General features: G+C 44.5%; 1 protein-coding gene across 1 annotated transcript; it reads left to right on the forward strand.

Moving 5' to 3' along the window:
• Positions 1 to 6: 6 nt before the first annotated feature.
• LOC104912645 (receptor like tyrosine kinase) lies at positions 7 to 10,844 on the forward strand (the record flags this gene model as incomplete). Its single annotated transcript, XM_010716697.3, has 6 exons — positions 7 to 83; positions 1,286 to 1,418; positions 3,155 to 3,264; positions 5,493 to 5,652; positions 8,838 to 8,974; positions 9,795 to 10,844. Coding segments are annotated over 6 exons (729 nt in total), but the record flags the coding sequence as incomplete, so codon positions are not given.
• Positions 10,845 to 24,866: the final 14,022 nt, after the last annotated feature.

Below are 24,866 nucleotides of genomic sequence, written 5' to 3' on the forward strand. Positions count from 1 at the left end.
TTTTTCCCATTAGATCAAGCCTCAGAGGTGCAGGTGACAATGATGCTGACTGAAAGTTGCAAACTCAGAGGGCTTCATCACAGGTAAGCCAGGCTGTGTTCAGAAGCATCTGTGTGAGCTGACAATACTTGTATCTTGGTTTTGGTGTGCCAGACTGAACAGTGACATGTGCTTAGATATTCCTTTCATTTTCAGTTACTGCAGAAACAAAATGGCTTACACTGCTCTTTTTGCATGGGCTGGTTGTTAAATGTGATGTTTCTGTGATAATGAGGAGAGTAAGTATATGCAGAGGTTGATTTTGCTAATTTACTAGTCTGTCTTGTATTACTTGCATTTTATACATGACACAGTAGGCTGAAGTTGTTCTTGAAGATCTTCATTGCCGGCAAGGATGCAGGAAAGAAGAAACCCACGCTCACCATCAGGTCCCATGGCTAGTGGTGGTTTGTCCTTTTCACTGGTCATGTGAAGGAAGTGAAAGTAGTAAAAAAGAGAACTGTTAATGCCACACTGGATTAAGAAGCTGCCTTTCTAAGAATTCTTATAGTTAAGACCTTGCCTAAAAGACAGAATTGTATCAAAAGGAGTAGCAGTGTTTTGAGGAAACATATTTTAAAATGAAAACAAGGGGAAATAACTCCTGTTTTGACTGTTATCCTTTTACAAGTAAAACTCCTCAAATGTCCCACCTTGGTAAACATCATGCAGAAGAAAAGCTGTTAGCATCTCTTAGTTAAGATGGAGTTAAATGTGTAGAGTTCATGGATGTAATGCCTGACTATCAGACTTATGGAAATGTGAATTTTCCAAGTTCCAAACAACAACAGACCTCACTGGGAACTTCTTACTATCTTTTCACTAGAAAATATAGTTTCTTAAAAATATTTCATGGAAATTTTAAAGCATATAAAGTTTGTTTCAAGTGCCTGTGTTTTTTTATGTTGACACTACAGAAGGGTGTTTATAAACAATGCAGGGGGAGGTTACGCAATCTGGAAGGAGGAGAGAAACACCCTGATAGAACTCCTAAATTATTTCTGCATTAATGGTACCCTTAAACCTCCTGCCACTGCCCCCACAATAATGTCTTCTGCTTTTTTTCCTTTTAAATCCTCCCCACTGTCTTCAGTTACTTGGAGTCTTTGTGCTCTGCAATCTGTAACACAAAGCTAATGCTTTTACTTGATGTTGAATTACTTTAAGTTAGTATGTTTAGGTGTTGAGAAGATTTAGGTCAAGTTACAGCTTCGTAAAACAAGAGATTTCTGTCCCTGTCTTCCAGGAATCTGCTGCCTATCACTCATGTCTGTATAGAAGAAGGAGAGAAACCAATGGTGCTGCTGCCATACATGAACTGGGGGAACCTCAAACTATTCTTGCGACAGTGCAAGCTGGTAGAGGCCAACAATCCTCAGGTAAGCTCTGAAATCTGTCACTTCCTGCCCATTCAGCTTTTACTCAGAAGTCCTGGTTTGTTATCTGTATACGTATCTTAAAAGGAGTAGCTGCAGTATTCATCCTGTCCTGTGACAATGAAAGAACTAACAAACAGGTCCTTAGCATGTAGTAATTTTGATTCATACAAGGAAAACATTCTTGGCTGCCTTTATCATAGTTACCGAGAGGCTGTACAGCTGAGTTAAAGTCTCGGTCAGGGTAGCAGCTGGTATATCAACACATCAAAAAAAGTAGAGGAAACGATATATGATAGTGGGTTCAAGTTGCAATACACAGGGGAAAGTTGTGTACATAAAAAATATCAGATTAAGTGAAATGTTTTTTGCAGAATAGATGATCTCTTAATGCGTGGTAGTTCATTGTTTCATAATAAGCATAAAGCAGTTCTGTTAAATGTATGACGTGCTGCTGTAGATTTGCTTTACAGTAAAATGACTACTTGTTTACCTTGATAATGGAAGTGGTTCGTGAGGATTGGTTTGTTTTCCTGCTGTTGGCGCTCTTCAGCATTTATAACTCTTTACTGTGTTTTCCACAGAATTTACTGCATGTGTTTCACAAGAAGTGAAAAAAATTCTTAAATAAGCATAAAGTTTTAAAAATGTCCTTACAGCCAAAGTGGAGTTGGTGTTAACAAATAAGAGAAAGTTGGAAGGAAATCTGAGAAATGTTCAGCCATGAATTTGTCTGTATTTTAAGACTGTCCCTCTTGCTGGGATTGCCTTACCTTTCCTTCTCTTCAGCTTGGTTTGCCTCTTGTCTTCAAATTAAATTCAAAATGAATTCTGGTTTGCTGCAGTCAGCGTTTGTCCCTGTATGTGCCAAATTTGAAACACTCAGAGTTACCTACCTCTGTTAATTTACGAGGTCAATAAATTGTGATAAGCTGCTAGGATCTCCCAACATTGACTTATCTGCTTTGCTACTTAATCTGGGTTATAAATCTCTATTCAGCACAGCAACATCCCTTTCCAAGAATTCAGAAATGGCATTTGTAATCTGCATTATGTCAAATAGGAGTTGCCTCTCAGTGGTATCACAGTGCTTCCTACTGTACCAAAATCTGGAATGTTTGGTGCTGTACTTATTTGAAGATGAGCATCTAAGGAAGTAACAAAAACAAACTTTTGAGTTCTCTGAAATAATGTATTCTTCTAGTTCTCATTAAAAAGCTGTTAATAATAATGTACTGGCTTCTTAATTTAGCTTAGTATTTGCTTTATTTTATCCCCAGTCTTGCAACTGCTGTATCTACCTACACACTGCAGCTTCAGAAATACTGTAGAAATGAAAGAGAGAAACCAAGATACAGATGTAATGAAAGAGTTTTATGTAACTGTAACACTGGTTTCCAAACAAAAGGAAGGGAAAGTGTGGTGAGCAGGTACAAGTGACCATTTTTTGCCTGCATTCATTGCTAATCAAGGAAAAGCTATGTAGCAGTGAGAAAATTGCAAATTGGAAATGCTTGCCCCGACGTGTCAACTAGGGGAAAAGAAAAAAGGCTAAAAAGTTAGAATAAAGAACTTTCATAAGTTTTCAGAAGATGGTAGTGTCTGTTCAGCAGATGGTAGTGTATAATCAGCTGCTAGAAAATCATTGGCTTCTAAAGGTTAAGAGAGAGGAAGGGCCATTAGACTACAAATTAAAAATTAGCCTGTTCTGTATTGATTGTTGTTCTGTGCTCCTGCAGGCAATTTCCCAGCAGGATCTTGTACATATGGCTATCCAGATTGCCTGTGGAATGAGTTATTTGGCCAGACGGGAGGTCATTCACAAAGACCTGGCTGCTAGAAACTGTGTGTAAGTACCAAACAAGACAGAGTCATTGTGCAAACAGTGTTATGTCAATAACTAGGTCTAAGATGGATTTCCTTTAACCAACTTGATCTCTGCTTCAAAACATAACACTTTTTTTTTTCCCCCCTATGTTTTGTGCAAGTAGTTCTGTCAGTGTAATTTTCTTCTTGGTGTAGGGTAGAACAGAATGCTTGGTTTTTAAGAGTGCAGAACATCCTTTTCTGGAAGATTTGTATTAGATTTTGGTTTCCCTTGTTTTTTGCAAATGCTCACCTAGCCTAAATGACTTCCTTTAAGCCTTAATAGTAACCTGGAGCTTCTTTGGCAGTTTTCTAATGGACAGATTTTGCACCAGATGTTGTTGGACAAAGGAACCAGAAGCACCTTACCCTGTAGCCATCCCTTGTGCTTTTGAACTGATGCCACTGAGCCCATTTAGTAAAATCCTTTGTGGCTCCTGTGGTATGTGAGGATGCTCAGTTTGATAGAGTTTCTTAAAGGTTCTTTTCATCTGTTCTTATTGCTTTTTCTCTCCGGTGAACGTATTAAAGAAGTGATACCACAGAAGGCAAACATTGTAAGCAGTGCTCCACCGAAGCTGCCTTGTGACAGCCTCTATTTCAGTACAGCAAATTATTTTACTTGTGTCCTTCCTGTGCAAGGTTGAGCATTCTGACAGCTTTACTCCCTGCCCTCGTAGGGCAAAGTTCAGCTTTGTTTTAGTTGCCATATGTGGGATCCTGAGTGATGTCAACATAACTCAACTCATAGTACATCTGGCACTCTTTCTCCATGGCAAACGCAGGCAGGAGCTGAGCTGCTGTCCTGTTGTTCAGTAGAAGGACATTTGGACTAGCTTTAGCTTTTTACATAGGGAAAAAAAAAAAAAGAGGTTGCCAGTAGCCAGGATTCCACGAAGGGCTTTGGTCATCTGCCACTCCTCTCTTTCCAAGGTTTATTCCTGAGAGTACCTCCATGTGGGGAAAAGCTGGGAGGAGTTGGTATGAAGTGTATCAGATCTGTGTGTCTGTGCTAATATTGGGAAGGGAGCCAAGACTGCAGTGTTCTTGGCAGGTTTGTGAAGGGGTGAAATACTTTCCTTCTCAAGTGTCTTGGGCCCAATTAGAATGGCCGTACAGATTACACAAGTCAGAGCTCAGTAGTCACTGGAAAGGTATCCTTTGTAGTTGTTTATTGGCAGATCTTCTAGGAATTTCTCTGAACTTCATCTGCACCTCTTAGGAGTGATTACATACGGAAATTTCCTAGTCTGTAAATTTTGAGGCCAATGAACAGACCTGAAAATACATAAATATGGGATAAATAGGAAGGTACATGGGACACTGAAGCAGCAAACACACACAATGAGCGTTATTTTTAATTTTTTCTTATGAAAAAAATATTAGACCAAAATGGAAGGACAGCAAGCGTTAGTTTAAAAATAAAAAATAACTGCAACATTCATATTTTTGTCACAAGATGCCAGAATTAATGTCTTGCCTGCATTCTGAAGTCAAGTGAGAAGTCAATTTGAGAACACTGAGCTTTGACTTTCTTTTTTTTTTTTAAAGCTTAATTCATGCTCTTAACATCCCTGAGGGGCAGAAAGGTAGTAGTCAACTTTATTCCATTCAAAACCTGCTAAAGGCTCCTCTTTGCTAATTAAGATATCTCTTGTTAATTACAAACAAGTCTTGCTTAGTCAGTGTTAGCTTCTGACAACAGTCGTATCTTTTGCTAAGGCAGTGTTTGTGGGAATAAATATTTTATTAAAGCAAATAATCACTTGATTAGGGGCAAGACTTTAGTCCACAAATGATTGTGGTTGCTTTAACAAGATACTGCTAGACCTTGTCTAGCCTGAGCCTTTAGTTCATCGTTGCTACAGAGGTATCATAGCTAAAATGATTTAATTCTATTGTGGATCTCCAAGGGAGCAATAATAATTAAGGGGGTTGTTTGTTTGCTTTAGCTGTACTTTTCCGCATTTGTAAATGTTTGATTTTATTTAATCTAAGACTTCTAGTGCTTACATGCTGGCACAGAATAAACACTTCCTTAAGTAGTATTTGATAACCACAAAGTAATTGTGCCTGAGTCCAGAACAGTGCTAACTCTGAAACGTTAAGAGTGTGAGCAGTATTCCTCAGTGAAATTAAGGTAGAGCATAAGTATTTTCTGTGAAACTGTAGTGCCAAGTTTGCTTAAATACTTCTGTTCTTTTAAATTAGCATTGATGATGCACTTCAGGTGAAGATCACGGACAATGCGCTATCTCGAGATTTATTTCCTATGGACTACCATTGCCTGGGAGATAATGAGAACAGACCTGTTCGATGGATGGCTCTTGAAAGCCTGGTTAACAATGAATTTTCCAGTGCTAGTGATGTGGTAAGTTTGGTTAGTTGGTTTGTTCTTTTTTTCTTGGGGAAAAAAAAATCATGTAAATTACATGTGTACATTTAGTTTGACAATTTTTCCCTGTAAAACTTTTTTCAGCAGTTGGAGGATGAGAAAAGATAGCAGTGATGTATCCAGAACAGCAGCTCTGCTCCTGTTTCCTCCATTTGTTGTGCAGGATAGATCAGTTAAAGGCCAAGCAGATGCTTTTTGCATGGCAAAATTGTCTGTTGCACCCTGTCCTATTTGGAAGTATTAGCAGAAGAGAGAATTAAATCCAATAAGAAACCTGTATTGGTTCATGTCTGCTACTATTCACAAAAGATTGAAGGGAACTGTTTCTTGAAAGCTTTCCACTCTGGGAGATTGGCTTTGAAATTATGATCAACAAATGAAATTGTCAGTGTTTTCTCTTGTACTGGCAAGCACCAAGTTGAACAAAGTACTTGGCAGGCAGGGAAAAGATGGGGAAAATAATTTCCCTTGACCCATTGACTACTCTCATGCTAACAAAACCTAGAATGTAGTTGTCTTTTTGCTTCAGGAACACACTGCTGATACATTCGACTTATTTACTAGGACCACCTGGGCCTCTTCTACAAAGCTACTTTCCTTGTAGTCAGCCTCAGCCTGTCCTGGTGCATGTGTTTTTCCATCTCAGAAGTCAGATTTTGCATTTGTTTTTCTTGAACTTTGTGATTCAGTCAATTTCTCCAGTTCCTTGAGGTTCCTTTGCAGAAGGTTTGACCTCCAGCCTCCCAGCGACTCTGCCCAATTTGATATCATCTACAAACATCCTGAGGGTACAGCTTGTTAATGGAGACGAAACAGAATTGATTCCCGAGCAGTGATGCATCTAACCAGCTGCTAGTTGGCCTGGTACTGCTAATCACAGCAAAATGTGTCCAGAAGTCCAGTCGCATTAAAGAGAACATCTCCTTAATTTATCTTTAAGATGCTATGGAAGATGGTTTTGGAGGCCTTGCTGAAGTTAAGGTGAACATGCATTTACTCCCTCTGTTCACTGTTCTTAGCTGAGTAGCAGTCAGCTTAACCTAGCAGTTTACCCTTGGTAAATCCATACTGACTGTTCCCAGTCATCTTTAAGCTTCATGTGCAATGGTCCTGTAGTTCCCTGTGCCTTACCTCCTGAAGAAGATGCCTTTTGTCCAGTGATCAGCAATCTTTCCCAGCTCCTGTGGCCTTTCAGCAACATTGAGACCATCTGAATCAGTGGCCTCACGCTGATGCACTTTATGAGCTTTGGTTTTCCAGACTCTATCCCTGCATACCCAGGCATTCTCACGGTATTTCTCAGGCAGCTTTGTCTTGCATCCACCTTCTCTTTTCTTCCTTAGTGCCTGAACTTTGCCACTGTATCCATGGGGGCCTTGTACTGTACTTGCTCAGCATTCTGCACATCAGAACAGACAGTTCTGCTGTCACTGAAGATTATCAGCCTTTGATTTGAGTAGTAATTATCTGAACCACTTCCCACCTCTAAGGGGATGTTTCCTTTGATAAGGATGCTCTCCTTAGAGAGGCTACATCCAAACATTGTCATCTACTTAAAAGTGGCTAGGTTAGGAAACTTCTGAAAAGCTCTAGTTGTGTTCTTCCTCTTTGCCATTCTTTCTGTCCTCAAGCCTTACAAACAAACAAAAAAAAAAAACAACAACCACACACTAAAGAAAAAGGAGTTGGCTGTGCTCCAGAAATACTTGTGTACTTCTTGTACTCATATGGAGTTTTGTTACACCAAATAAATCAGGAAATGGAAACTGCCCATAAGTGCATGTTTTTATAATACTAAATGAGATCAGTAAAAACATTGATTTCTTCTTACTCACTTCTTAAAATCTGGAATGTGAAAGCATTTGCTGTTCGTGAAGAATGGGCTTGGAAATAAGTTTGTATAGCACTGCCAGTACAATTTTGCTAGGAAGAAGGCATCTCAGTCTCATAACTGTTTCAGAAAAATTAGTGCAGTTCAGCTTGTGTTCTGCAGTATTTTAACACAAAACTCCCATTTACCTTTATCTCTGTGTAATACAAATTGGCTTCTAATATGTGGTTCTATACTTTACATACATGGCTAGTGAATTTTACAGCATGTGAAGTTAGACTTTTTTTTTCTGTAATGTAGAAAATATGTGCCCTAGATACTCTGAGAGGTATCCAGGTAAATTCAAAAACAGCAACATGCTTTTGTCCTCTCACTTGGATCAGTTCTAAATATCAACTTCATGCAACTTTATTGGTGATGAAATCTGTTGCAAACAATTTTAGGTGTTGTCTGTCAAGATGCAGTTAGTGTGTGTTCTGGGCTTGCTTTTTTGGATGCGCTTCTTTAAAATAGTTTTCCTGTCTTGAAACTTTTCTAATGCATTCTTCCTCTGCCAGCAGTTGTATAGTCAGCCAAAGCACATAAAATCAAAATATAATTCCTGCTGAACTTTAATTTCCTCTCTGTAGTGAGCGTGAGACTATATTTTTTTTTTTGTCATTCACATGTGCTTCCTTTATAGATTTAGAAGTAGCTATATTCTCAAAATAGTTTTGCTTGAATTGCTTTTTATTGTAGGTGCAGCGTTACTTGTTCCTTGTCAGTTTTCTTAACTGCAAATAAAGGCATCTTCTCCCATGCCTTCCTCCACTGCTAATAGTTCAGAGCCAGGCCAGATCTGTGCACTTGCCATTCTCTAGCTCAGTGCTTCTCATCAGTGTCCACTGGCATCATCCCTCAATTTAGAAATCCCCTGACCAAAGCCTTCTTTTCACTAAAGCGAAGAAGATTTTAAGGCTGGAAGACAAGGCAGTTCTGCCTCTTTTAAAATAAATCATTATGCTCTTGGCACTTGTAACATCAGCTATGAATCTTCAGTGTGCAGTATCAGAATATTCTGTTTTTCTTTGGTCTCTTGATACCAAGTTGTAAACCATTTTACTTGTACTATGCTTGTGTTTGATTGTTCAATTATTTTTGTCGTATTTAGTTATCTCATAAGCTCCTCTTAGTAGGAGAGGCTGAATGCTGTGTTGAATGCTGATCCAGGTGCCCGGCTTACTTAAATAAAATCTTTGTTTTCTCAGGAGTTGTACTTCTGACCCTATGCTCAAAATATACTGATAATGTTCCTTAGGTTTGTTAAGTGTTCTGCGTGCTTTCTTTTCAGTGGGCCTTTGGAGTAACACTGTGGGAACTGATGACTTTGGGACAGACTCCCTATGTCGATATCGACCCCTTTGAGATGGCTGCATATTTAAAGGATGGCTATAGAATAGCTCAGCCAATCAACTGTCCTGATGAACTGTAAGTGCACATCTTTGGAGACAGGGTAAAATGGCTCTGTTGGAACCAGCATTTTAAGCCAACCATATCAATGAAGCAATCAGGTTTTCCTCCTCCTTGTCTGTGTATCTGCCTCTATGCTGATTCTTGTGTATTTGTGTAGCTTTACAATGACCTGTCTTGAGGAATGCAAACTAAAATTTTTTGTTGTTGAGTTTCACTTAATCCCCACCCAGCTCTCTTCCTTATTCTGACACACTGATGAGATGGTGTTAATCAGCAAGATGAGAGGAGGGAGGTAAAGAGACTAGAGACTTTCTGCTTAGCTTTTTTTGGGCTGCAGTAAGAAGCCACTGGTTTTATAGGCAGAGGAAGTTTCAGTTCTCTTGGCAAGACTGAAGATAGAAATGCTCTGTGTAGTGGAGCTCAAACAGCAGCACTTGCAATGTATAATCGTGATCTTAATGGAATGGAAGAAGGCAAGAACACAGGCATCACCTCTTGCCTCTCATTTTCTTCCAAATCCCCTTCCTGTAAACCTATCACAGAAATGCTTTCAGCTATATTTTTACAATGCTTTAGCAATTTCCAATGAATTATGTATTGCTTCCTCCTGAATTGCCTCTGACTTCTATCCTAAATCAAACCAACACCTCCGGTCATAGTACATTTATTGATCATTCAGGGTGTCAGTCTTCTGCAGGAGTGAGTCAGTGCAGTGGATCAGAAGAGGCAGAATTCTGTTTCACTTTCTAGTGCCAAAAATCATTTTTTGTTTTCAGGCCTGGGATTGTTTGCTAGGAGTAGGTTCTCATCTCTTCCACTTGTCTTTGTCTTTCAGATTTGCTGTGATGGCCTGCTGTTGGGCCCTAGATCCTGAAGAAAGACCCAAGTTTCAGCAGCTGGTGCAATGTCTAACTGAATTTCACGCAGCATTGGGAGCCTATGTCTGAAACTGCAGGAAAAGATTCAGTTCACCAATTGGGAAGAAGGCATGGCATACATTTGCAGCTCCATGCATCACTCGGACTCACACACGTGATGTGTATAAAGCAACACTAAAGGGAGAAAGCACTTCTTCCAAAACACCGTGCCTTAGAATGCTTTAGTAGTCTGAAGTTTTTTTGTAAGACCTCTTGATGTTGAATATTTTCTAGATATCACTTTTGCTAAGTTAAATTGAGACCTTTTTATTTGCCAGCAGGATTTTTAAAGTGTAGTGATAGTGAACTTGAACACAAGGTTTGGATGAACTTTGCACTCTTACAACAGACACGTGATTTTTTGGAAGGGTATATGGAACTGGTAGAAAAATGAGGGTGGGGGAATTAATGCAAAAAAAAAAAAAAAACACACTACAGAAAAAATTCCCTGCTTCTAAAAAATGTTGAAACTGAATCTTTCTGACCAGCTCTAGTGTTTGTACTTTGTATGTATCTGGAATAGCTTTTTAGTATCAACTACTTCTATTTTGAGACAACAGCACATTGTGGTTGGATCCACAAGCGGCATTCTTTTTTTTTTTAAACCCATTCATGAATGTTTTTTGGAAAAGCTGGTCTTCAGGATGCAATATTCCCTTTTTAAAGCAGTAAGTGATGATGTAAAAGTGATTCCAGTTTACCTCATTCAGAGAGTAGTAAAGGGGAGGGGATAGGGGTTAAAAATGGTGCCCCTCCTTTGCAGATAAAAGGCTGATGTCATTTTTAAGATGGTTTTATGTGCTAAATAGAGGCCTTCAGAGAAGTGCCAAAGCAGCCCTTGTGTTGGGAGTCTTTCACCTCAGACTTCTGGATCACAGTTTCTCTTGTTGAAAAGGTACTGGTTGTTTTTTATGGGCTTTTATAGCCTGAAACGGGCTTAAATATATAAATATATATTTGTAAAGACACTTGCAGAGTAAAGAATGTTTTTCTATTACATCTAATGTGAAAGCTTGGTCCCTCGCATTGCCCTGTGTGTTGAGCATGCAGGTTGGTGGTTGGTGCTGGGGTAAAGTTGGTATGAAGGCAAGGTGGGTTGCCTGTCTCCCTGCAGAACCACTTCCTGAGACTTTATATATCATCCTGCTGCCTTCATTAACTCAAATATCCATTCTATCCCATGTTATCTTGATTGAATATAAAGAGGACTAAACAAGATGTCCCAGGAAAATGTGTAGTGATGCACTGACTGTCAATGACTTTCATTTTCTATAACACAAAATTACATGTGGGATAACCTTCGGTTCTCCATCATTCTCCAAATCTATTTTAGGCTGTGCCAGGAGACAGGTTGCACGTTAGTGCAATGTGAAATGTGAAAAAATTGCCTTTTGTGCCATCTTCTGAGTAAAGCACCCATAACCTGGGGTGTTTATGCAATTGCCTGTTTTGGGAGCACTGCCCTGACAGGCTCCATAGTGATTGTGGCATTTTGGGAGACTCTAGTCTGCAAGTAGAGCAGCTGGATTTGGCTGAGTTGTGCATGTGTGCAGCTTTTCTTCTTTCCAGGGTTTCTGAAAGCTGAACCTAGTTGAAGGCAATTAGTCCTTTCTAATTAGTACAGTTCTGTACTGTACACTGTTCTCATTCTGACAGGCTTTGCCTTGTTGAACTAAAACGGGGTGTCCTTCAAAATGCAGGAGCTTTCCTATCTGGTGCAACTTGTCTGTGACTACTGATCCAAGTCTTGCTTTGTCCTGGAAGGAAATTATCCTGCTGGCTCTAATGTAGCTCAAGTTTGGGCGTGTTGTGAGTGGCTATGTTTACTTGAGTGAACTGTAACTGCTTTTATTTGGTTGGCTTTGGAATCATTGCCTTTGAGGGTAGCAGTAAGGGTTTGTTTTTGTGGACTTCTGTGGTCATTCTCCTTTCTGACCCTGGAAAACTACCCAGCGTCACAATGTCAGTACTTGCTTATGATGACTGTGTTGTTAAAGCTATCAGTTGTTTGGATCCAGGTCTTTGGTATGATGGGATCTAAAGATTACCTGAGATTAGAAAACAGCTCAAAGTGAAGATGGTATGCATTATGCAGAACAGCACGTAGTGGTCACAAGCGAGATGAGTATCTTGCAAGATGAATTCACCTCTGATAGGTACCTGAAGTGACAGTTAACTGCTGTGGTCTTAAGATAGGTTATGGATGAGCTGCAATTCAAGCTGCTCCATTTGCTCAGTGCTCGCCGGGGGTATGGTAAACTACATCAGCAGGCAATTTCTTATCTGCTCTCAAGTGAGTGTGAACATCAGTAGAGACAAGGAAGTGTTTAGTATTATGTAGAGTTGCCAAAACAACCTCAACTTTCATCCAAACGTGCTTCACCTACAGGAGTTGAAGCTAAGGTATGCATTTTACTGACAGCAGAAGTACTTGAGTAGATGCTGTGCGGGCACTTATTGTAGCTAAGATTCCAGATAGCTTTCATGGTGACATTTTTCTTAACTGCTGCGTGTGTTAAATCTTAGCTCTGTGGTGCTTTAGGAAAACTGAGGGGGTCATTTAGATGAAAGACTGAAAATACAGGCGTTTTGGATGGAGAATATTGTTAATAGCTGCTGCTTCTTTAGACATGAAGTGTAAAGATGTTTTGTGGGAGGGCTAGGAGATGAGAGCTGAAGGAAATAGCTGAGAAAACACTAATCGGATTTCTGGAGAAAGGCAGGATGGGCTGTGAAATTTTCTCTCTGCTCACCTCTCTGGAGCATGGCAACTGCTTGATGTGGATTTTCTGTGAAATAACATCACTGGAGACCTCTGCAAGCCATTTCAGATGAAGTACTAGTGTTGAAACTGTATAGGAGGTGTTTCGCAGAAGGCTGGGGAGGCTCCTCAGGGTATGGAGTAAACAAAGTGGGATGAATTGGTTTTGGAAGCTGTAGTGTTCCTGTCTTGAAAAGAGCCAAAGGAGAGGCTTAGGAGAATTCAATTCATCAGCAGTGATGGGTTGAGAGCTATGGAGATGATACATAAGGGATATGAAAGAGACATGGAAAGCAATGCCAAGGGAATGGCTGCTCCATGAACAGTTTTTTCATGCAACTCAACCAAGGGAGACCTCAGGATCAAAGCATTCTTCTTACCTGTCTTGGCCAGCCTTCATGTTCACATTGTCCTCTGGTCCCACCACAACTGTTTCTAGGTTTTCAGGGAAGGGTGAGGCTGACATGGCAAACAGAGCAGTGTGAAGGTGTTGCCACTTGTTTCTACTAGATATGACCTTGTTTTATTGAAATTTATTTAATTTTCTTCTTGAATTTGGCACTGGGCATCAGCACTCCACCCCAAAGTGTTTGTCTGTCAGTCTTTGTCCTAGGATTTGTGAATAGGTTTTCAACTCTTCTGCTGGAAAAGATGTACATGGTGTACTCTAATCTTGCATGCATGGGAAAGGGCTTGAGTCAGCTTGTGCTTTCCAGAAGAAAGTAGAAAAACTGCTGGGACTATGGAATCTATGTAAGGGCACTGAGTTTTGTGGATTTTTTTGCAGCAGAAGACAAATACGAATCATTCTGGAAAAAAGCAGGATTATAAAGGGGGAGTTGGAAAAGCTCCACAAAAAGAGTGGCATGAGTGCAGCAATCTGTACCAGTGCTCCCTGCAGGTAAATCTGTGTGCTGGAATACTAAAGCAGGCAAGTCATGCCACACAGAAATACCAGTGCTGACATTAGAACTCTCACTTGACGTGAGAACTGATGCGATTGAGGTTTAGTACAAATAGTTCCAATGAACCACAGAGTATCTGATAAGGAGTGATCTGGCAACAAAAATCTGCAGTGTGGCTGTTAAGGGAGTGAGACTTCTATACGCTTGCATGTCCAGGTAGTTAGAACCAGATAAGGACATTTCTCCAGCCATTTGTGTTTTTCATGTGGTGATGCTCTTGGTAATTTCTGCCTCCTCCCTGGTAAGGATGTGGAGAACAAGCCTTTTCTCTGCCGTGCCTCCATGCAAATAGCAGAATGAAATGGCCTCGCAGGGAGAGTATGTTCTGGGGGTGGAGGGAATGTACTTCACTTCTGATGGGTCATCTGTCTTCTATATTGTAGCTTTGTTCCTGTAGGGAGTGGACCTTGCTTATCATGCCCTGTAACTGTATCCTGCCATTAAGCAATATCTTGTGTCCAGCACTGCTAAGCATTTACTAAATATTGCCTGTTAGAATGAAGAGGCTTTTATTACCATGCAGCAGCCCTAAAGTAGAAGGCAAGGTTTAATTGTAAGATACAGTGGGTTTTTTGGTCAGTTTTTGCCTGATTGATGTTGAGTATACAAGGCTTAGGACCTAGCAGAGCTCAGTATGTGTTCTTACATGCTGGCTTCTGCTGGTGGCATTCAGTCCCACCAGGGCTGCACCAGTCGGATGCTCTTTTGCTTGCTCTTGTTTCAGCCATCTGAGCTGGAAATGGCAGTAATGTTAATTCTGTCTTCTTCCTTTAATGGCAAAGAAACTGTCCCCAGTTGCATAAGTAAATGAGCTTGAACTCGTTAACTCTAAGCTCTCTTTCCAAGTCTGCTCCAGATAACAAATACCCTTTTTAGGGCTGCATGGCTGCCGAAGCAATTGGTCAGGGTTATAAAAGCTCCAAAACGTTTTCCAAGAAACTCAAGAAAAATGTGAAGTTAAACCTCATGACTACCCCAAGTGTATTTCTGATTCAGCTATCTTGCTTTCATGCATTCCTGGAGTAGGAGAAGCTGGGTGCATCAAATAACTCTGTCCTCTCCTCTCCTGCCCCCCAGCCTCCTTTTCAGCTCAGAAGGTTCATCTGTAGTCTCAGCCTCCACGTTTTCCTCATGGTCAAACAAGAACACAACGTTGCAGGTGGCAATTAAATTGACTTGGACCAAAAGGGGCACACCTCTGCTTCTTCTACAGGCTGCATTTCAGCTGAGCTGTTGTGGGGTCCATCCTGTCTGGTTAGCAAGTGGGGGGAGACCATCAGTGCTGTTTATCTCAATTCCCCTAGCACCTCAGATCCCTTCTTTGGGGTGCAGTGAAAGCTGTAGATTTTGGCAGCCCCTTGGGACAGGGGTGTGCTGTTCTCCAAAAGAACAGGAGGAACATTGAGTGGTGGAGAGGCCTGGGTCATCTGCATGGGCTGCCCTTGGGGAGCTGTCCAGCAACTGACCAAAAAAAAAGGGTATTTTCAACGTTTTTATTCTGGAGTGGATTTGAAGAGGTGTGTTTTTGTTGGCAGTGGTGGTGGGTGGCTTTTTTGTGCAGATCCTGGGCTTGCTTGCTCAACAGAAGTTGATTACTAAGGATGATGGGTAGGGATTAAAGATGAGGCAATGATTGCAGTACATTTGTCCTGCTTCTTCCTCTGAAATAAGCTCAGGGAAGGCTGGAAGCTGGAGGTCTGGGTACTGACTATTTTTTGCAGTGAGGTTTGGGTGAAAGCAAATAGGAATTTCTTCTGCGTATGCTTGACATGCAATCCCCTGTGCAGATGTATTGTCTAATAGCTGTCTTTGAGTTTACTTGATTTTGGGGCTGCCCTGTCCTGCTGCACTGTCCATCTCCACCTCACACCCCTGTCCATACACCCTTAGTCTTGTGCTGCTGTCACTGCTGCGAGCACTTTGTGATTGTCTGAACCCCCTACCCATACCTCTGCCTTCCAGGTAGCAGATTGGTTCCAGAGATACCTTTCCCCTAAACCAAAAGGGAGCTGAGTAAAGCTGTCCTCCAGCTCTTGATTTTGAGCTAAGAGAAACACACAGATATAAGAAAGCAAAGCTGGGGATGATTCATGCTCTAGAAGGAAAACAAACAAACTTTCTGTCCTCAGTGATGCAGATGGCACAGAAGCTGGCAACACCTTCCTTGGAAATGCTGTAAAGCAACTGAATAATATTGTTTGACTGAGACAGGGCTTGAAAAAACAGGGAAGTGGACTGACTAAACTTGTCCTTGCACAAATGTTAGAAGTCTCGGAGGAGGGGAGGCAGAAACCTGAGTGTAAATGTGAATATTGATTTGATGGGTGTATGAGAAGGAAGATAAATGCAACAGAAGCAGTGAGATGGGCAAATAGCAGGTGGTGATGGGAATGTTGACCTGACAGGAGACTTCGATCTTCTATATTGGGCGAATGTCGTGGCATGACACTGTCCAGAGTTGTTTTTTTTTTTAATGCGTAAGCAGCTGTTTCCATGAAACAGCTCAGCAGGATCCTGCACAAGGACAGAAAAACAGTTCTGCTCATCTTGAGCAGTGCGTAGGGCCAGGCATAAAATTGCTGAAGAGCAATTTGTAAGCTGAATAGCTGCTTTGTACCAGTGACCAAACTGTGCTGCAACTGTGCAGCAGCCCATCTGTCTGCCCAACTCTTGCAAAATGTGCTTTGTGCTCTTCATCGTGCGCAGACTGGTGCCACCTGCTTTGTAGGGCCAGAGAAAAGGTATTGGGTAGGTTCAGTAGAGTCAGTTCTGCTCCTGCTTGTGTTTAAAGCTGTTTTGCTTTGAAGAGGAGGATTTTGAGTAAGAACAGAGTGCAGCTGATGGACAAGCTGCTGCCTGTGTTGCAGTATTGCCAGCCAGTTGGTAATAGCGTAGGGGAAATAAGCGTGCGAAGAGCGATTACTGGCAGGAATGGGATGTTTAAGGTCCAAACATGGTCACTGTCAGGCAGCCCTCACTGTAGGATTAAGTTAAACCAAAGGCCACTTCAGGTCAGTCACCTTCTCTTCTCTTCCCATGTTATTTTAAGTTGGGATGTCTCGTGTCTCAGCCCTATCTGTGAAGGCTTTGTTTTGGCAGTGTCCGTGTTGGGATGTAGCAGAGAATGTGAGTTCTGGGAAGAAGCTATGAGTTCCAGCTCCACTCAGTATTTGGAGAAAACAAGACTGGCTCTGACGTACAATCATGTTGTGTTTTTGTAGGGAGTTCTTGTGCCTCAGGGAATCTTGCATGATGTGTGCTCCTGCTCCTTGTGTACTGGTGTAGCTCAGGTTGGAGTTGGCCCTTACCCAATCTCATTACTTGGTGCCATCTTTTGCACAATGTCTGACCACGCTCATAGCTTGAGCTTTGGCTCTTCATTGCAAATGTTCTTAGCCAGAAAGGAGAACAACTGGAATACTTGGGAGCACCTTCTTTCCTAGAAGTAAGAGGACTTTGGGTCAGAACAAACTGCCCCTGCGTTAACGTCATAGATCTTCAAAGTTTGCCTATTTATGTGAGGACCATCTCTAGAGGTGTTTGCACCTGCTGCATGAGGATGGGTTTCAGTCCAGCAACAGGGCTGCTGGGACTGCATGTCCTCTGCCCTTCCAGTGCCTCCCAGATCACCTCCTCAGGTGCTTTGCCTCCAAAGTATCTTCCTTTTATTACTTACTTTTATTACTTTAGCCAGCAAATCATACTAGCAAGATATATGAGGAGTCATAGACTCAATGAGGTAAGAAAAGACCCCTGAGATCCCAGCCCACCCCATCATGCCCACTAAACACGTCCCTCCGTGCCACATCTCCATGGCTCTGAGCACCTCCAGGGATAGTGACCCCATCATGGGTAGACTATTGATTTACCCAGTAGTATAACAGCATTTCTTTTTTTCCTTCTATTTTCTCTGTTCCTAACCTGACACTGGGTTTCCTGCTGATCTGATCTGGTGTTCCTGTGTGTTGGAAGTGCACTGAATCTGTTCCGCATCAGTGGCAAATGAAAATGCTGTGTTTTAATGCCTGTCTGCGTGGCTGTGTTAGAACTGCCCTTCTTGTGCAACGCTCATCTAATGAGCAGTGCATCTCATCATCAACAATTATCCACAGCGGGAGCTTAAGCATGACTCCCAAACAAGTTAAAAACACTTTAATAATAATAAAAAGAAAACGTAATGACCATAGCTGTGCATGCAAAGCTCCAAGTTTTGTTACAAGAAGGGACTTGTGGATATTGTCTGAGTCTTCATAAAAATACATCACTTCCAAACCTCCTTTGTTCCTTTGGATAGTTAAAAACCATTCTGGGTGTGTTTCTCTAATCTTGAAATCTATGAGCTTTAAGGAAAAAAAAAGTTAATTAAAACATTTTTTTGCACATATTCTTTCCTACTGTGGTACCAGACTGTGCAGCTGGCTCAAAGACAGGGAAACTTCCATCAGATTCTCCTGGCTCCTGTCCTAGGGCAGTGACCACTGCAGAAATCTTGTGCTATTATCCTTAAATCTCTGCTTGAATGTTGGCATTTAGCTTTTAGTGGATAATATCTTACTTCTGAGCGTCTCTGCTCAATAGAGGCTGAGTCCCAGGGGACAGATTTTGGAGCCATAGGAAGGAGAGGTGGGTGGGAGGGTGTATTAAGCTGCCTTCCCTCCCACAGCTACGTTTCCTTTCTGCAGCCCTTGATGAGATGCTCTGCAGTCCCAGGGAGTTCAAGTGCTGCCACTTCTTTTTATCTTGTTCCTGTGTTCTGGCAAAGTTCATCTGAGATTAATTGGCACAAGGCTTGTGCCTTCCTCTAGCTCCACAGAGCACAAATGTTCCCCCTTTGCTTTGCCACTGTCAAACTGACTAATCATTACTGTAGGAAAAGACCCCTAAAGTCGTGAAGTCCAACCCCAGTCCATCCCACCATGCCCGCTGATCACGTCCCTCAGTGCCACATCTCTGGAACACCTCCAGGAATGATGCGTTTTAGCATTTTTCTTATTTGCCTACTTAAAACACCTCATCTGTGTCTGTAACTACATCAGGATGTGAATCTTACCCAAGAACCCACAAGGTTCTGGCCCTGGACCAGTTCACCTCAGCAGGGAGTGAGTTGGGAGGAGGGCAGGAACCCAGCTGTGAGCATCCCTCGGGGCAGCGCACGGCCATGCTGGGCACTGCAGATATCTCACGTCTACATCCACTTCGTTTTCTGCATATAGGGAAGCCAACAACAAAAAGGATCATTCCTCTTATTTTGGAGGACTGTTTTTCAGTTGTGCAAGGAGCAAATACCAGTAAGACATAAATCCTCCAGCAGTGCCCAGGTCGCTTGGACAGCTCAAGCACAGGAAATCAGGAAATAGTTGCTGCTCAGCGTTCGGCTGCAAAAATACCATATCTTTTGAAACCATTTGGGGGAGGAAGTTGGCTTTAAGTGTTGATTAATATATATATATATATATATATATATATATATATATTTTTTTTTTTAATTTATCTTGAGCATTTTGATTTCCCAACCTCAAGTTTTCATTCTGTCTCTGTCCCGTCACTTCACTCCGTTTGGTGGCCGCAGAACCCCCCTATGCTGCCCAGAGAGCATTGCTGGGCTCCGTGCTGGCAGCAGGGTGCTTGTCCTGGGGCTGTGTCCTTGGGGGTCTCAGGGACCTTGGCAGCACAGCGAGGAGCTGCACGTGGCCTCAGGCACACACCCTGCTGGCTGGTGGAGGGCTGCAGTCTGCAATCTTCTCAGGGACTGTGTGGACCTCCTGCAGGATTTGGCTCCGGGCAGCTCCCCACCATCACCCTGAGGTTACCAGAGCATATCTTCACGGTAAGCTGCTTTACAAATAAGCTCCTTTACAACTCATGGGTTCATCTCAGCTGGAAAAGACCTTCGAGATCAAGTCTCGTTGAATCACACAAAGCTGACAAATGAGAAGCAAGCACTTTTTTGCTTGCGTGGGCACGTTTTTGATTGCCAGAATGTTCCAAGTCACCACCCAGCCCTTTGTCTGCCATCTGGGGGAGGGTCACACGTGCAGGCTGGACTTGCTTATGTCCTTGTGCTCCTTGGGACTGCGTTCTGGTCCATCCACCAAGATCTTGATGGCCCCACAGGGAGTTGCACTTGCTTAATGCCCTTTGTGTAAACAGAGAGATAGGAACTGTCACGCTTACGGTAAGGGATGGTGCCATGTGCCCTGAACACACAAAGCACGAGGCAGCCGGTATGTGGGTGAGGAGGGCTTGCAGGATGAAGGCACCCAAATGGTGAGCTCCTACTGCTGTCATCAGCTTGGCTCAGTGCTGGCAGAGGGATGCTCCAGCCCTGCAACCCAAAAGATGGTCAGGCAGAGCTGGTAATTATCAACCACGTGGCAAACCTGGGCTGAGGAGGCCTCCCCTGTGCGTCACAACAGCGTGGTCCCAGGCAGGTCTGTACCACGCATCGGACGCTGCGTCCCAGCTCCCTCGCAGAAGACAGGGTTCACGTCAGCAGGATGGTTTCACTCTGCGTGCAGAGATAAGGCAGAGCCGCAGAAAGTCCTCCCAGTTAAATTGTCGGGTGACTATTTTGTTTTATTTGCTGACAGAGATAAGGCTAGCGTGAGCTCAGCAGTGTGGGGCGCGTGGGGTTTTTACAATTGCCCAGAGGACGTTGGACTGTTGCACAACACCAGGGCACGTGAAAACAAACTCCATTCCTTCCTCTTTTCTTCATCCTCATCCACGCCGTTCAGGGGAAATGCTGATTTGTTTTGCTGGCTGAGATTGGTGCTACTTTTGTCTGAGCTTTTTCCAGGAAAGCTGCGCACTTGAAGGACAGAGAACATAGCAAAGGTTTGGGTTATTTGGGGGAGGAGGAGGTGATAGGAGCAAGGACAGGAGCTGCTCCATCTCCTGGGGCAAACTGCAGCCTTAGGGGAGGGATGGAGGAAAAGTCAATCAGCAAACATTTTGTCAGTCTGTCTTCACAGGATGGAAACCTTGTGGGGAGCAAGCGTGGGAAGTGCAGAGCTGGGGAATGGGTGAAACCACAGCACAGAGGGCACGTAGAGGTCTGGGGAGCATCGGGCTTTCGGTGGCCATCTGCCACCTGCCCACGTCACACCCCAAGCTGGCAGCAATGGGATGGAGGCGTTGTGTTTGCCAAAGCACAGGATGAGACTGTCGGGATGGCTCGCCCCTGCAGTCACCGCACACAGATGGCTGCAGCCAGGGACAGGTGTGGGGAGCAGGAGGTCTCCTGGGCTGCTGAGGATGTCACGATGCCCAGAGCCCAGCTGGGAGGGCAGAGCTGGGCTTGGCATGGGGTTCCTACTTGCAGTGCACATGCTGACCATAGCAAAGCAGCATCTTTTTCCTTAAAAAATATCTCATCCAGGGTTCCTGTGGCAGCTGCTGTTACCTGAGCTAGAGGTGTCCTGGTCTGCTGGTACCACCACATGTTTTGTCCAGTACCACTCTGTTCTTGGACCCTCACTGATGGCCCCATTGAATTTCCTCACTTCTTGTGGCCCACTCTGGAAGCTGTACATATCACCATACCTCTATTCATGGTGTCCCTCTTCCCTGCTCCTGTAGTTGGCAAACAAGCACCTTAGGAGATGTATGGTGCTGCTTTACACCATCTCTGTTACTGTGGGAGGAGCTAGCAACTATGGCTGTGCTTCCTCCTCCTGATGTTGGGACACCTCTCGGATGTGGTGGTGGTGGCCCTGGATGTTCCCATTCTCCATTCTAGGAGGGCCAGGAAGCATCTCAATGAAAGAAGAGCAAAAAACTGGGAGTCAGTGTCACTACTTTGACTTAGTTGCCTTAGCAAACACCATCAGGAACTTCTCAGTCCAGTTTGGGAGCATCTTGAGTGCAAAATCTTAGGCAAAATTGAAACTGCCATCACTGTGCTTCAGCAGGTGAGCTGTCACTATTGGGACATTTAGCTGACTTGTTCCATCCATGCACCACCGGTCAGATCTTTCTCCTTGAGTGGTTGCCTCCAGCACAGCCCCTCTGAATGCATGTCGCGCTGGATACCCTTGCTTGTTGCAAATAGAACAATGACCTCAAGAGTTTTCCTTTGAATGTATCTTGAGGGAGAACAAATGGGAAGGACTCGATCGGGCCATCTGCTCCCCTCCCATCCGGCTGTGTTGGGCCTGGCCCTGCGATAAGGTTGGGTGAGGGCAATGTGTGTCAGGAAGTTTGGCTGCTGAGAGCCGGGTTGGGGCTTTGCGAATCCCATTGGATCATGGACTGGTCTCAGGGTGTAGGAGTCAATGGAACCTGTGGGCAGCTGCTGCCCTTCCAGCCTGCTGTCCCTGGGCAGCTTGGACTTCTGAAGCCCACCTTGGCTGGGCTTTAGTGCGGGGCTCAGCAGGCACGACCGGGACCTGGTATCTCCACAGCCATTCTGATCTCTGGGGTTGGGCAGAGTGACCCTGGGAAGGGCCCTTGCTCCTGGCTGAATGTTTGTTTCTGAGGAGCCAGGTGCTTTCCTGTGGACATCCCTGCTGTTCAGCAGATACCTGATACTGAAAGATCTTCCCATCTCATCACCCCAGCAGGGCATGAGCCCAGCAGGACCTGTAGTTTGTGTTGGAGCTGTCAAATCCTCCTGTTTTATATCTGGGCGTAGTGGATCATGTTTCTTTCATGACCTCAGGTGCCTTTGTGTGTTTGCTTGTTGTGTAGGTGTTAAGGTCAAGAGAAACAGTGGTGCTCTGCTCTTATTTTGCGTTCAGCTTTGGTTCTGGGGCTATTGCTGCTTGCCCCTGTGACAGAGGATGGCCAGCTCTGGGTAGGAGCATGTCAAACCCAGTCTGGGAGCTGGATGCACCTGGCTATGGTGAGGGGAAGAGTTAGCAGAGGCTGTGCTGGGTTACCTCTGCCTCTGTGACTTTGCTGCCTCTTTTTTGGGAAAAGTGAAGTCCTGCAACAGGACACCATTAGCAGGAATGGGAAGCTTCATGTGCTTGCCCAACCTGTGGTCCCGCTCTGCTTGATGACCAGGAGCAGCTGCCACCTCATTTTCATGAACTCGCAGAATGACTGAGGTTGGAGGCACCTCTGGCCCCACCTGTTCTCCAGCAGTGCCACCCAGAGCAGGCTGTCCTATGCTGTGTCCAGAAGCTTTGAAGATCCCCAAGGAGGAGGTGCACAACCTCTCTGAGCAGCCTGCTTCAGTGCTGGGTCACCTGCATGTTAAAAACGGTTTCAAGGCCCCAGCTGCCCCACAGAGCTGGCACCAGCCCATCTGCTCTGCACACTTCTCCCCAAATACTAAAGGACACAGGACACCATGTTCTCCGGTCTTCTCTGCCCAGGGAGAAGCCCTGCTGCAGACCCCAAGAGCTGAACAGCTGTGCCGTGCTTCTGCTAAAGGTAACATGTCACTGCCTCTGTCCCTGCCCTGGGCAGAACAGAGAGAGATGGATGGTGCCCTGGACTTGTTCTCAGCACCATACACCTCATGGCACACAGGTTGGCCTTGCATGGGCTGGAGCTGCACTCAGCCAGCACCAGAGCTCTGCCACCACCAGCCATTGCAGGAGGCAGAGATGTCCTCACCACGCAGAGCCCCAATCCCTGGGATGTGCGTGCAGGGGACCGCAGGGCCCCACTGTCTGCCCCTGGGCATGACTTGGCCGGTGCTGAGGATCAGGTTAGGTCTTGTGTCCAGGTGCAGGCGGCCCGGTTGCTGCAATGTGCCTGTTCCTGCTCAGAGGGGAATGTTGCTCACCTGCCTGGGGAGGCACAGGCACTTGCATGGTTTTGCACAGCCTGCCAACCCTTAATCTCCATTGTTTGACAGCTGGCGTGCTGCTGACGTCAATCCCATGGCTCAGGGGGCTTTTTGGGGAGGAATGGGCAAGTCTCCGCATACGCGTGCTTGCAGATGTACCAGAAAAACATAGCAGGGAAACCACAGAGGGAGAGGGAGGTGAAGAAGAAGACGACGATGACACAAAGAGGGGAGTGCAGAATGAGGGCTGCTTCTGTACAGCATGGCCCTGCCCTGCGAGCTGCTGGCTGACTCACAGCCAAGCCTACCCTGCTGGGTGGCATCCCTAATGGGGTGGAGAATGCCACTGTACACCTTCAGCTTGCTGGGAAGTGCTGCTTGGTGCCGTCTGCCTATGCCAAGGGTCACTGTGAGTGTGTCCTGTAAGCATCTCACCTGCCTTTCTGGTCCTTCTCCATCTCTTCCATCTAGCTGAGACTGCTGATACTGGGAGCTGGATGCTGGGTCACTGCTGCCCTCTTGTTCTCATCTGGAGGCCCAGGGCAGAGGTGCAGCTTTGTCCCTTCCTTTATTAGATATCATTAAAGAAACTGTTCTTCTCACATGGGTTGAACCAGCCCTGTACGTCACTGTCCTGCCTCATGAGACCGTTTCAGGATGTTCCCTAGAAGCCATGCCCAGATCACTGTTGGTGTTGGCCAGTGTGTGTGCCCAGCTCTGCTGCTTTGCTTCTCCAGAATAAGCTCTGCAAGCCATGGGAGCACCACCCTGGCCATCCTGCAGGCTGACCCCTCTTCCATGCGTGAAAGGATGCGAACGGCATTCTGCATTGCCAGCGCTGCTCCCAAAGAAAGCAGAGCGTCCTTCGTGCAGGAGTGGTCCAGCTCCTCTGTCCATCTCTCAAAGCTGCACTGTTTGACTTTGGAGCCTGCAAAGGGCTCTCTGGGGACCCTCTGGCACGGAGATCACTGCTTCCAGGCTGAGCCACTGGTGCTTCTTACAAACTTGTGACCTTAAAAACCACATCCTGATGGTAATTGTTCTCCTGAGCTGGAAATCCTGTCTGCTCTGTAGTGGGACTTCAGCTCCCAAGTGGCTCACGGTCTTTGGTGAACGCAGTTGAGCTTTCCCGCAAGGGAAATGACACTCGCCCTCTGCTTGGCAGCAGCCAGCCAGGGGCGCCTGGTGTCACCAGCCAGAAGGACTCCTCTGACACCACCTGCTCCGTTCCCCGGGTTTGTATTCTCGGCACAACCATCTCTAGTGGCCTTCAGTATTTCTCATTCAAAAAAAAACCAATCCTACAGGAGACAAAGGAGGAGGAATCTAGGAGCCATCATAAGTAGCTTTGAAGGGAACTTTTTCCTTTCCTGGCTTAGCAAGCCACTTGGCTGAAGCTGTCCCAAACCTCAGCCTTTGTCAAACCTAGGAAATGGAAACCCTTAAAGCCATTTTGGCTCCATGTGTAGAGCTGGTGCCCCACAGCCAAGAGGGTCAAAGGGCTCAGAGAAGCAGAATCACA

The sequence above is a fragment of the Meleagris gallopavo genome, chromosome 11, assembly GCF_000146605.3.
Source record: "Meleagris gallopavo isolate NT-WF06-2002-E0010 breed Aviagen turkey brand Nicholas breeding stock chromosome 11, Turkey_5.1, whole genome shotgun sequence".
NCBI lineage: Eukaryota > Metazoa > Chordata > Aves > Galliformes > Phasianidae > Meleagris > Meleagris gallopavo.